Here is a 14,113-nt window from a genome sequence, read left to right on the forward strand (position 1 = left end):
GTCCGATAATACTGTAAGTTTGCTTCTCCCATAGGAGTATTCTTGTTTCTTTCACTGAAACTTTATGTTCACTGTTTTCACGATTATCTCTGTACCATGAACTTATCATTAAAAAAAAAAACTGTTGTAATTATTTATGAGTCCTTCACACATCCTTTCTGTAGATCACTTGCTGCCACCGTGAAGTTTGGGTTCAATGAAAATGTCAATTTTCCTTACACTGTCAAATTGTGCTACTGTGAAGATAAAGTGAATTACAGGAGTACCAGTAACACTTAATTTTAGAACAGCTATTAAAACTGTTCTAGCCCTATTCACTCTATTGCTTCCAATAGCTTTTGTGTGCATTGTACATAGCTATATTTCATTTCGAAAACGTCGCATAGCTTCTTGAGTTATGCTGCGAAACCACATACATACATACAAACATAAAAATTCTAGAATAAATGGCCTCTTGGCGAAGGTAACAATAAATTTTTTGTTATTCAGAAAAGCTATCTGACACCTGTCGAGTGTCATGTGATAGGTACGGTGTTTTGAAAACATGTGGAGTCATGGTCAAGTGCGTTTTCCGTCATAAATCAGGAAGAAATGGATACTTTTCAATCAAAATTTCATAAAAGTAGAGTAATATGCTCATCTAGAGTGAGTTCAGTGTAATTACTGCTGTCTTTCTGAGTGTTTTCACCCAATGTTTCAGCTTGCGTTTTAAAGTTGTGCCAGAAAGTATGATTTGTTATCGGAAAGTCAACTGTTAGTAACTCCATTACCAATTGTACTCATCGCTTGGGAATTCATACAATGACTTCCATGAATATGTCAGCTAGATTCCTTGCATTCCAAGAGTTCGCAGTCTCGGGCAAAGCGAGGCCGCTATCTTTCACATTGACTTATCTAGCTCGATTTTCGGAACTGCGTTTTCCTTCATAAAAGAAGAAGGAAGTGATATCTGTAGATGGAACTTTTACAAAAGTAGGTCAATATGCTCATCTGTCTGTGCTTTTAGCAGTTTTGCTATTCCACGTTTCTGCTTGAGGATATAGATTATCAAAATATCGTTATTTTGCAGCACGGTCAAACGGAAAAGTCCGACATCATAAAAATGATGCAACTTAGTGATTTACATCGTGAAATCGACACAATTTTTCATATAAATCTGCTGAAAACGTTTCGGTGGTATCAACCATTCCTTTCTGAGTGTTTGCACTCAATAGTTTAGGAGAAATGTAAACTTTTATCGTAAGGAAAGTGTTGCCAGAAAGCAATAATTCAATGAACGAAAATCAACTGTTAATAACTCAATAACCAGTAGCGGTAAACGCATGGGAATTCATACGACGACTCAGTAAGCTTCATGAACATTTCGGCCAAATTTGAGAGAAATCCGTTGTTTTCTAGGGGAGATTTGAAAAGCCAAGACGCCCAGTCTTGCGAAAACCGAAGCCGCCTTACAACGGCTGTCTTCCGCATAGACAATTCTGTGTAGATTTGAGTCGCACCTAACGGAACTCCACTTTGCTTTGTAAAACGAGAAGGAAGTGCTAATTTTCGATGAAACTTTCACAGCAGTAAGCTAATATGTTGATCTATCTTCGATTTTAATACTTTTGCCCTCCCGTCATTCTTCTTGAGAATATACGCAATTTATCTGTCTTCATTTTTACCTACAGTCGTGTACAGCACAACGCATTGTATTACTTGCGTTCATTGCCGAGTTTAAACCTTTTTTTCATCAATGATGATGTAGAAAATTAGTAAAAAATCGTTATTTGATTTTTCGATCTTCCTAAATCCTTTTTGATACGTTTGAAAAAGTATATTTCCAAAAAACAGTTTATGGTATCCTAGCGACTTTTAACTGAAGCGCATGAATCAACTGAATTGGCGCTGTTAGCATGTGTTATTGCCGTCTATATTTCCAAGCGACTTTTGACTGAAGCGCATGAATCAACTGAATTGGCGCTGTTAGCATGTGTTATTGCCGTCTATATTTCCGCTAACGTCATCGAATTTTTAAAAAAATCTAATTTTTCATTCAGGGTGGTCCCCCTAGAATATGTTACATCAAAATGAATATTTCTGTGACCGGCATGTCTGGACAGACTCAATGACACCCTTGTTGGCTGAATCTGTTAACGTCATCGAAATTTAAAAAAAGAAATCAAATTTTCCCTTCAGGGGGGTCCCCCTAAAATTTATTACATCAAAATGAATATTTCTGTGACCGGCATGTCTGGACAGACTCAATGACACCCTTGTTGGCTGAATCTGTTAACGTCATCGAAATTTAAAAAAAGAAATCAAATTTTCCCTTCAGGGGGGTCCCCCTAAAATTTATTACATCAAAATGAATATTTCTGTGACCGGCATGTCTGGACAGACTCAATGACACCCTTGTTGGCTGAATCCGTTACCGTCATCGAAATTCCAAAAATTCAAATTTTCCATTCAGGGGGGTCCCCCTAGAATTTATTACATCAAAATGAATATTCCTGTGACCGACATGTCTGGACAGACTCAATGACACCCTTGTTGGTTAAATCCGTTACCGTCATCGAAATTCTAAAAATTCAAATTTTCCATTCAGGGGGGTCCCCCTAGAATTTATTACATCAAAATGAATATTTCTGTGACCGGCATGTCTGGACAGACTCAATGACACCCTTGTTGGTTAAATCCGTTACCGTCATCGAAATTCCAAAAATTCAAATTTTCCATTCAGGGGGGTCCCCCTAGAATTTATTACATCAAAATGAATATTTCTGTGACCGGCATGTCTGGACAGACTCAGTGACACCCTTGTTGGTTAAATCCGTTACCGTCATCGAAATTCCAAAAATTCAAATTTTCCATTCAGGGGGGTCCCCCTAGAATTTATTACATCAAAATAAATTTTTCTGTGACCGGCATGTCTGGACAGACTCAATGACACCCTTGTTGGCTGAATCCGTTACCGTCATCGAAATTCCAAAAATTCAAATTTTCCATTCAGGGGGGTCCCCCTAGAATTTATTACATCAAAATGAATATTTCTGTGACCGGCATGTCTGGACAGACTCAATGACACCCTTGTTGGTTAAATCCGTTACCGTCATCGAAATTCCAAAAATTCAAATTTTCCATTCAGGGGGGTCCCCCTAGAATTTATTACATCAAAATGAATATTTCTGTGACCGGCATGTCTGGACAGACTCAGTGACACCCTTGTTGGTTAAATCCGTTACCGTCATCGAAATTCCAAAAATTCAAATTTTCCATTCAGGGGGGTCCCCCTAGAATTTATTACATCAAAATAAATTTTTCTGTGACCGGCATGTCTGGACAGACTCAATGACACCCTTGTTGGCTGAATCCGTTACCGTCATCGAAATTCCAAAAATTCAAATTTTCCATTCAGGGGGGTCCCCCTAGAATTTATTACATCAAAATGAATATTTCTGTGACCGGCATGTCTGGACAGACTCAATGACACCCTTGTTGACTGAATCCGTTACCGTCATCGAAATTCCAAAAATTCAAATTTTCCATTCAGGGGGGTCCCCCTAGAATTTATTACATCAAAATGAATATTCCTGTGACCGGCATGTCTGGACAGACTCAATGACACCCTTGTTGGTTGAATCCGTTACCGTCGTCGAAATTAAAAAAAATCTAATTTTTCGTTCAGGGGTGCCCCGCTTGAGTTTCTTTGGTCAAAATGTACGTTTCTGTGACTGGCATGTCTGGACAGACTCAATTGCACTATTGTTGGGCAACGTTGTCCACAAAAGACACTTGAAACGATAGCGTGAATAGAGATAGTTTTAATAAATGCTCTAAAAACAACTGTTACTCCTATTGGAGAAGCATACTTACAGTATCACACTTAGTACTGATGGTATAGCAGGATGCAAAACATTGAGCTGATACAGAGTACATTCACTATATGCTTTATACAGTTTTAGAGACTTATTCCTAGACATGTGCCACTCAGAGGACTAGGCATGAATGGGACCAAATCAAACCAACAGACTTTTGGTATTTTACAGTTCATTATGACACTCTATTTCTAAACCATTCACATGTCGATTCCATCTTCTCAATATTCTCTTCAGTCAGACCAATAATGTTGTTACTAATTAATGCTGGTGCCTTGACCATTCTAGACAGATGACAGTGATGTATAAAGAGCTCCATCTCCCATTTCACCTTTTCAGACATCAATCCCTGGAGAAAAAAAAAAGAGAAATGTTCTGAGTTATGTACTTCTAATAACACACTTAAGTTAACACCCAGTCACCCGTGCAAACGTCAAGAGTATTAATCCTGTTCCCAGGTCTACAAACTATGCAAATATTTCCTAAACAATACCTTACCTGGTGTCCAGACCAAAGAGCCATACAAATATCATCTGTGCAGTACCTTACCTGAGGAGTGTGACCAGAGAGATAGCAGTTTTATATGTCTACCAACTGTCAGCTGACCTGCATTAACTACTAGGATGTCTTGATTAATGTCTACCTCTTGCTCTTGTTACCAACTTCCTGCAGTGGTCTTTCTGGAATGTGACTGTCCCTCTTTTTTCATTGCAGTACAAAAATATGTTTTGTCTTTCCATGTTAGAATAAAATGTGTGTTTTTTTTCTGCAAAACCAAGGAAAAGCAACCAATTGTGGAAATTTTGGCTATATACAACTGAACTTACTACATCTGTCTGACACCTGTGGCTGACTGTCCCAGTTTTCTAGGACAAATGCCCCCAGGGGGCCTGGATGACTCACTGTCTGCTATTACAATTTATGACTAACATTCATGCAGACTAACATTAGGTGCACAGCTTCAATTTTGGTAGCACAAAAGAGCACATGACCCAGTATTTCCAGCACTGGCTGGTGTCCAGACCAAAGAGTCATGTATGCATACAAGTGTTACACATACAGTACCTTTGGTGTCCAGACCAAGGAGTCATGCAAATATTACATGTACTAATTAGCCATGTAAATATTTCCTCACAGTGTCAGGTGACTCATATCCCACCAATAACTTTGAGAACAGCACTCCAATGATCTTCTGTGGTACCCTCATATTAACTACATTACTAGTAATAGTTATGTAGATAGTCAGGTCCTGTGAGTCATCTGACGGGTAGGCGGAAAGACCTGTCCGGTCTGGACAGCAGAAAAACCTGTCCGGTCTCATTAGACAGGTTGAGCTTCCTGGAAGAAGGCGATAGAATTGCAAGCAGTCCTTCGTGTTGCATGCCGTATATCCTAACATGAAGTGCACTGATTGGATGATTGGGGGTCTGCATGCAAATCTCATTGTTTACACTGGATTCTGAAAGATTAGCGAGAGTGTAGTCTTTTCAACATTATTGGTGACACAGCTACATATCAAACTAACTCATTGCAAAGCATACATCTTGAAATGACTTATTAGCTTAAAAATAATTCTTCGCTTGCGTGTGCGTTTAATTCGAACACTTTTGAAAGAGTCATATCGAACAGAGGGGTCCTGTGGCACAAATACAAGCCCATAGGCAGTAGGATCAGAGTTTGGGTGCCGGGCGTGCCTCACATGGCCCCGCTAGTTTCATTGTGTGAAATAGGTGGTCACATGATAACAGCAGATTTAACGAATCATGGTTGCTCTCTTTCAAAGACGTTAGCTGTGAATGATATCTAGTAACACTTAAAGGATAAGTCAACAGACGGCGAGGCGAGTCTAGTTACATGTAGAGACAAATTGTGAACCTAAAAAATCATATCATGTGCCCATAGTCATTATTACTTTTTGTTTTAGCTTTATCATGATAAGCTAGCAAATTCTTAGAACTGCTGAAAACTGTTAAGCCTCTAAAGTAGGATCATTTGTTGGTCATGATGTCTAGTTGTCAATTACATTGTACCCCAAGAAGGACAAGTTTCCTCTGAATCTCTTTTGTGAGATAAAAGTTACCTTGGAATAAAATGTTTTGTTACATCTTTGTTTCCTTTCTGCACATTTAATAGTGTGCACTGAAAATAGCTATTTCATTCTGACATACAATTTGAACATAATTTGTAGGTCTCACTATCTAAAATATAATGTACTGCTACACTACTTTAATCTGGTACAGACCCACTGGACCTGGACCGGAAGTTTCTGTAGCGGTACCCACCCCTAGTGTGAAACATGCATTGTTGATACGTGCTGCGTGCTGCCCCACGCAGGCTTGTATAATAACGCGTGCCAGCGGGAAGAAGTTGTTTTTTTGCTAAGATTAAAACACCACTGATAACACAAATCAGTCTCCCTCTTAGTATTTTGCATGATGATAATCCACAAAACCTCGTCTGTCATTGGCTAATTGTGGTGACACTCCGTGACCTGCTAGCAGCCATATGATCAGACCTCGCCAGAAATTTACTGCCTGCCTAAGCTGTGTCGCCAAGGAAGTTGAAAAGACAACACTGTCGCTAATCTTTCTGAATGCTGCATGTATAATGACATTTGCATGCAGAACCCCTTTTATCCAATCAGTGCACTTAATGTTAGGATATACGGCAATACATCAGATGGTCAGGGGGCTCCATCTGTCTAACCAGACTAGACAGATTTCTCCGCTGTCCTGATTGGACAGGTCTTTCTGCCAACCTGTCATCAGACACAAATTCAGCCGTCTCCCAAGACTAAAAGTCACTTACCATAATGCGCTGGTTCATCTGCACTAAATATAGTCTAGCATAAACTGGGGTGTAAATGTCTCTAGGATGAGTATGGAGGAGGAGGAATTATCACAGGGAGCAGTCTACAGGTGGATTGTTGAAGTGATCCCTTTAATACAAGCCTGGATTAATATTCACCTTTTTCACACTTCCCAAGATGCACCTCCAGGGTGCCGCAGAATCAATTTTACAACAATTCTTCTAAGCGTGAAAGTAAGGAATAGACTCTGCACGCTTCAAATTGGTAAGCACGGTTTATTCATGACTTCTAATCACCTAGAAATCAATGCAATGCTCATTATTAATAAAAGTCTTTGGAAGGAAAGCATTGCCGGATTTGAAATGAAACAGTTCAACTTATCAAGATAAAACCTCCTTGCTTGTATAGACAATCACCGTTAAAACCTTAAAACATTGTTCTCCCCCAGTATAAAAAGTATTGTAATTATGGCATATTTGATGAGAATTAACACAAAATATAATGTACCTTCCTGTGTTCTACCGCCCTCCTACTTGGGTTTTCTGTTGGTTTTTCGCACGCTAAGAAGAATTGTTGTAAAATCGATTTTGCGGCACCCTGGCATTGAATATTGGAAAGTGTGAAAAATGTGAATTGTGGTGAATAGGGCCCTAAAAGTGGAGGGAGGTAGCCTGCCAAGGTAGCCCACCATTCCTAGCCTAGTCACCTTTTCTGGAACCTGTTGAAATACAGTTCAGTACCTTTCACAGTGATGGTGGGGGGAGAGTAAGTATCAATTTGAGATTGAGAATATATCCCTGTCTCTGGACCAAAGAGCCATACAACTATCTTAATAGCAAATTAATCTAAATTAAGCGCCTTCATGTTAACTGGTCTGCAAAATACAAATATTGTATGGTGCCTTACCTTATCTGGTCCCGGTAGACTTATTAGAGCCATGTTATGATATTACATGAGCCTTAGGCCTAGGGAAAAAGTGCTGTTTCCAGTTTTGGTAGCTAGGTATTCTGTTTGTTATTTCTTTTTCTTTTAGATTTCACTTGAAGCACTGGTATTTTCGACATAATATTATTCAGAGAGATATACTAGTACTTTGCACAAGCACAAGTATATAAATAAACTTAACTTAAAGTTAACAACAAAAAAAGGAATACACTCCTACATAAAACGTTTGAAAGTTTGAGTTTGAAATACAAGAAGTCTATTTTTAAATTCATTACTCAGATGTCAGATTGAAACTATTGTGTCCCTTGCCAGCGGCCACCAAAAAAGCTAGGGTTGTCAGTTTTTTTGCCAGGGTCAGTTGAGAACCCGGATTGAGAAAGCATGTTTTTTCTAGGCCTTTACAAGTATACAATGTACTAGATCCCTCGACCAAAGAGCTATGCAAAATATCATCCAGCTTAGCTAGCAGGGCTTGAAATTCAATTTTGAGGATAGGTGTGTAGCACCGGTGCACCCAGCCTAACAATTTAGGTGCATAGAGAAATCTTTGGGTGCACAACATTAGATTAAATAGAATGCCATCGCTCTTGTTCAGAGCTGCAGGCAGAATCTGGAAGTTGGTGCGAGGTACTTGGTGTTGGCATGCACAGTAGCAGTGCTTTAAACAGTTTCGAGCAGGTCTGCCTTTTTCCCGGAATACACCAGAATACACCGGAATACACCAGAATACCCATAAATGATAGAGCCTTAAAGGAGGCTGAAATCTACCAGAATACGCTTTGAATGAGTAAACATCAGACTGCTGTATTTTGGCATGAAATAATGTATTCATGGCCCAGGGAACAAGAAATCATTGAATCACGAAGTTACTGATGGCAATGGCAACCCGGCCAGGTGACATGTTTGTTTTCATAATTTGTGGATTACAATCTTTGTTTAGCGGGGTCACAGTGTGGAATACAAAAAAGGAAATTTCGGAACTATTCAATAAGTTAACATCGCAGGTTGCTATATTTTGGCATAGAAATTAGAATAACGTATATATGACCCTGGAAATCACTATACATGTAATAATAAATAACTGGGCGACTGAACATTGTAATCCGCAATAAAAACATGGGGGCCTGTTCGGGTCGCCATCACCATCAGTAGTTTCAAGATCATAGTCATTTCTTGTTCCCTGGGCCATGAATACACTATCTAATGCCAAAATATAGCAGCCTGTGATATTTACTAATTGTATATATATTGTCTAATCTTCATCGACGTGTGATATTTACTGATCAAAGCCTAGTATATTCCGGTAGATTTCACTCTCCTTTATACATATATTTGCGTATTCCTGTGAATTTTGGTAAAAAGGCAGAATGTTTCGAGCTCAGGAAAATTGTGATGAACCCAAATTCTTAATCTATTAGATTAGAAAAATATACTACCAAGGCTTTGTTGTCCTTGCCCTTTCATCACCAGTATGAAAAGGCCACCGAGTGCAGTTTTGAATGTTGGATTATTTTGCAGTTTTGGATACTGGTTCAGTAGGCCCTTACTGCCTTGCTACTGATAGATCTACTTGGAGATTAGGTTAGACGCCAGGTAATTATTACTATGGCTAAAAAGGCCCTGGCTATCTGTGACATGATTTAGTTTACTCAAGGTCATTATATACATTGTAGGATGTCCTTGGTTTACGTTTACTGCTTCACAATCCTACTATTCCAAGGTCAACCTTGATCACCTTGTTGTTTCTATTTCCTTCCACGAATAAGTTGAATTAGACAATTAGAAAACTAGACCCTGTGGAAACTAGACCCTGTGGTAAGATCTACATGTACTAGCCGTGGCGAATGTTGCAGGGCTTGTTTATAACGTTATATATTAGTCCGGTAACGCTATTATAACGTTACATGTTTTGTTTTGTTACCAGTAGAAAACGTGAAAATGATATGTTTTGAAGGATAGTTCCAGGCGTAACTGTTATCAACGAGTAAAGCTGACCCTGGGGTTAGACCTTACTTACCTGCAGATTGGGTTAAGTGGAATGGATATGTTCGTAAAGGTAGATCCAGGCGTTTATTCCGGCTGTACGCTAGCGTAGCCGATCGCCGAGAAGTGATGAGAGAAGGGTCGCCATCTTGAGGTCACTTCTCTAGCTGGGGTCATTCCCGTCATTCCCGACATGCATCGTGCCTCTACTAGCCCGCCACCATACGGTCCGCCGTTAATCCTGGCCCGACTTTATCGACTAACGCTGTCATCTCCGGAGGAAAGGAGGACATCTCAGCCCCGTTACTACCGACTAACGGTGCACACCGTTATCCCATAGTTACTGTAAACGCTGTCTGTATGGGGTGCAATGGTAATTAAGTAACGTGCCTGTTTCTTCTGATATAACGTTATATATAAATCTTTATTCGTTTTTTTTCGAAAATTGATCAAAACTAATTTTGACATGTGAACAAAAAAACAATATAAAAAGCAGAAAACCAATTTCTAATTCTTCTGAATGACCAATCTGACAGTTCATGACATAGTGTTCTCCACGTTGACAATTCTTTTCTGAACTTTGTGCAGTTCGCCCTTAATATTGTTTGATATAAGCTAACAAACAGTCCAACTAATGTAGCATTTCTAACATGTCTATTTCTAAATAGGTAGGTTTCCCAATTAACGACAATGTATCAAAGGGGAGCTAAACTTAGAAGTGAAAAGCCTATTACAGCTATGTTAAATATACCCTAAAATCAAATTCTCACTTGTTGTACCTAAGGCCACAGCAAGTAAATTTTATGGATGACATCCTCTGCTGCAGACTCCAAAATTAATGAGATAGGGCGGAAAAAAAGGCAGGCAGAAAAAAACAAGATTCCTATATTTCAACATCTTGAGATCATAGATCTTGTTAAACAAGAATTGAGGCGAGAAAACATGATATTACGACCAACCAGTCTTCTTTCCTGTATTCATTCAATGAGGTTTCATACATAATACAAAACCTCCCTGATTCAACATTGAACATGTCCTTGTAGACGTGTACAAATGTATACATCTCAATAGACTAACTACAACAAATGCAGAAAAGAGCTTGTTGTACCATCATCTGAAGCAACTACACTAGGTATTCATATGTGATGAAACACCTTGTGTATACAGCTCAATTAGCAAGAACCAAGGACATTATATCAAGTCCTTGTAAGAACAAATGCAGAAAAGAGCTTGTCATACCATCATGGGCAGGAACTACACTGGGTATTCATATGCAATTAAACACTTTAGACTATCAACATTAAACTGTCCTTGAAGATGTGTATACAGCTCGATTAACTAGAACAAATGCAGAAAAAAAGTTTATGGGCACACATATGCAATGGAACACCTGGGCAGCAACTATACTCTACTAGGTACTCATATGGAACACTACTCTCCACGCAGAGGAGGGGTTCCGGCAGGTTTTTGACGTGTTTTTAGGCGTTTTTGTTTGGCTTTCTACTTTGTCATTTTTTGCCATCAATGGAACAAAAAGAAAAAAAGACAAAGTAGAAAGCCCGACAGAAACGCCTAAAAACACGTCAAAAACCTAGCTGCCGGAACCCCTCCTCTGCTTGGAGAGTAATGGAACACCCTGCCATGCCATCAAATGCGAGCAACTGAGCCTCAGGTTTGCTGGATCCCTGATGGTCTCTGAGTTTAGAGACTGCCTACCAAAACACAGGGCTCAATCACTGACAGAGTGACCTGTTTTGCGGCATATAGGGCATTTTGCGACAAAACTAGTACATATTTATCAATTTTTGGCATGTTGACCACCGTCAAATAAGCGCGCTGATGTCATCCATAAAAATCACTTGCTGTGGCCTAAGTCCGTCTTAGACATCGTTTTGGGCTCTCCTGCCATTTGTAACTCGCGCGGTGCTGACTGTATACCCACTGATGATTGAATTATGTATCGTCTATTTCTATCCGTTCCCAACTATACTAGTATGCATAAGACTTTTTGATCAGGCTTTCCGGATTCAAAGCCCACTGACTCGTCAGTTCCCTCGAATTCGTCGTAAAATTCCTCGAAATCAATCCTGAGGAAATTCTGCTCGAGAATCCCTATATTCACTCTAGTTGGGAAATGTAGCAGCCTGACGTCACCTACAATATAATTCAATCATCAGGCGAGTATAGTTGTCAACACGGCGCAAGTTGCAAACGGTGGGAGAAGCAAGACCTCGTGATGACGGACAAGTGAAAGTCTGACTCTTGGGTATGTTTAGCATGGTATAGCATCTTAATCTCAACCTTAGCTCCATTTCCATGTAAGTACCGTACCTGTTGTTTAGAGTAGGCTCGGTGGGGACCCTGTCCCTGGTAGTGACAGGAGGGCTGTACCTGGGCGGAACCGCCCCTTGATCTTGTGCTCGTGCTGATGCACACAACAAGAACAGTACTGCCGCAGTGAACAACTCCATCCTGCATGCACCACTCTGTACAGACTACGGATGAACAGGAGAAACGTCGCGAAACTCGGTCGGTCCATCTGGGCTCCAGACAGACCACAGACAGTAAACACACTCTCGGTCTTCTCACAGATCCGCGTTTGGGAGACATACAAATACACCTCTTTCGGAATGAGCTCGAGTTCAAGAAGCGGTCTTTTATCATCCATTCAAGGCATCGCCTCCTTCGCAGACCTTGTAGGTGCGACAGGCGTTTACCCAAATTGGGGGAGCGCTGATTTGCGATTTTCAACATGGGCCAGCTAGTTTATCTTTATATCTCCTGGCAAAAGAGAACCCATGTTGAAAATCGGAAATCAGCGCACCAGAAAAATAAACGCAGGCCGCACCCAGAGGGTCTGCGAAGGAGGCTAAAAGGTAGCGTTTCTACCGGACAGTCAATTCCAGCACCGTGTGCAAATGTCAGTAAGCTGTGTAACGTTACATACACTGCAAAACTCGTTCTGGTCATGAATGCTGGTAAATTATCGTGAGGACGTGCGCATCACTACACATGTTTATTCATCATCAACCCACGAGTCGTCCCTGACATTTACACTTCAGAACTGGGCTAAAACACAGGACAAATCTTACCAATAAGTCTCTGGTAAGCTAATGTTGTAGGTTTTTGTGTATAACACGAAAAGATACTATCATTCTCATTCAATTCTATCATCTACTAGTTGTTTTTGTCAGTCCCTTTGTTAATAAGTCATGATTGATTTTGTCGCTGCCGATCCCATTAAAGGGAGAGACAAGACCAGAGGAGAGTGATATTTCAAAAAATACAAAAATGGTAAAAATAATTCACAGATAAACAAATAAATGAACCATTTATAATCCAGGAATTGAGTGGTGCCCCTTCATGAAGACCCATGGGGTGTGATGCATGATGGGAATCATCCCCTAAGTATTAGTTCCTATGGGATAATTGCTGAAGTTCCGGATCAATTTTTGGGTCAACGCAATAGAAGAATAAGTTGCTAAGGGTGGAAATTGATGAACTATTCACACAAACGCTCCAAAAATTATAGGTCCGATGTTTGATCGACGTCAAGTCTTAGTTTAAGTATCTGGCCAGATGATGCTTGCTAAAGCGGGTATCTCCCTGGGTTGGCGGCCTCGCTGCGACCGAGCTCAACGAATTTCATCGATGAAAAAATAATCTTATTTTGTTGTCTTTTATTCTCATTAAAGACTCAAGAGTAACACAGCTCCAATTTAGGTCGCAGCGAGGTCACCAACGTGCCGCAGTCCAGTGAGATACCCGCTTAACTCACGGGAGAGGTTGTTTATCAACAAATAAAGTATCTTCTTTGAACTAAAACGACCATCGGTTCTCTCTATCCAAGTCGAAAATTGTAACGTTTTCTGAGCGGGCCCGGCTTTTTCTGTCAGTCCTCCCAACATCTGCTTGAAGGTTACTCTTTACTTACTGATTTCGACGAGCATCAGAAGTATAAATGATTTAGAGTACAAGCAATGAGTCTACTGATCAGATAACTTTCCATAATCTGTGTTTCATTCCCCACAGGGAAGTGATCTGTATTGTTTTCAATTTTTCTAGTTGACTTGGTAATTGTCTTCCATGACTGTCACTACAAATGTAGGTTTAAGCCCCGGTTACACATATGCACGTCCGAACGGTCTCCAGACCTTCCAGGTTCGGGAGCTATATCGGCTGTGCCAGCCAAATTTTCAACACATTCGGCTGTGGACGGGATGTCTGGAATGAGTTGGCTGGTGGGTTGGATTAACTCATTAAGTCAGTAGTGTTAACTTAACCTAAGGCTAAGTTTGGAACACCCCAAGTAGAGGTTGTGGGGGAGAAATTGTGATCTCATGTGCCCAATTTCTTGGAAGGTGGACAGAAAAACGTATCAGTCAAGTCAAGGTTTGATGAAATCACAATTTTCCCCACCAACATCTGCTTGGAGAGTTCAGCCTTGGTGGTGGAAGGGAGCCATGTTCAGCCCCCCTGCGCAACCGGGGCTTTACAGGCTAACACAAATACAGACACA

General features: G+C 40.3%; 1 protein-coding gene and 1 long non-coding RNA gene across 2 annotated transcripts in view; both read right to left on the minus strand.

The window, feature by feature from the left end:
• Nucleotides 1-14,017, minus strand: part of LOC136448200 (fibrinogen-like protein 1) — an 84,337-nt gene extending 70,320 nt beyond the window's left edge. Inside the window, exon 1 of the mRNA XM_066447430.1 lies at nucleotides 11,926-14,017. Within this exon, the coding sequence (XP_066303527.1) occupies nucleotides 11,926-12,065 (140 nt within the window). The 5' untranslated portion in view covers nucleotides 12,066-14,017. The remainder of the gene's footprint in view (nucleotides 1-11,925) is intronic.
• On the minus strand, nucleotides 3,789-9,961 carry LOC136449195 (uncharacterized). The gene is made up of 2 exons (XR_010757993.1): nucleotides 9,629-9,961; nucleotides 3,789-4,206 (listed from the first exon to the last, which is right to left on the minus strand). It is a non-coding gene; the product is annotated as an uncharacterized lncRNA (long non-coding RNA).
• Nucleotides 14,018-14,113: the final 96 nt, after the last annotated feature.

This window comes from Branchiostoma lanceolatum, chromosome 14 (assembly GCF_035083965.1).
Source record: "Branchiostoma lanceolatum isolate klBraLanc5 chromosome 14, klBraLanc5.hap2, whole genome shotgun sequence".
In the NCBI taxonomy this organism is placed as follows: domain Eukaryota; kingdom Metazoa; phylum Chordata; class Leptocardii; order Amphioxiformes; family Branchiostomatidae; genus Branchiostoma; species Branchiostoma lanceolatum.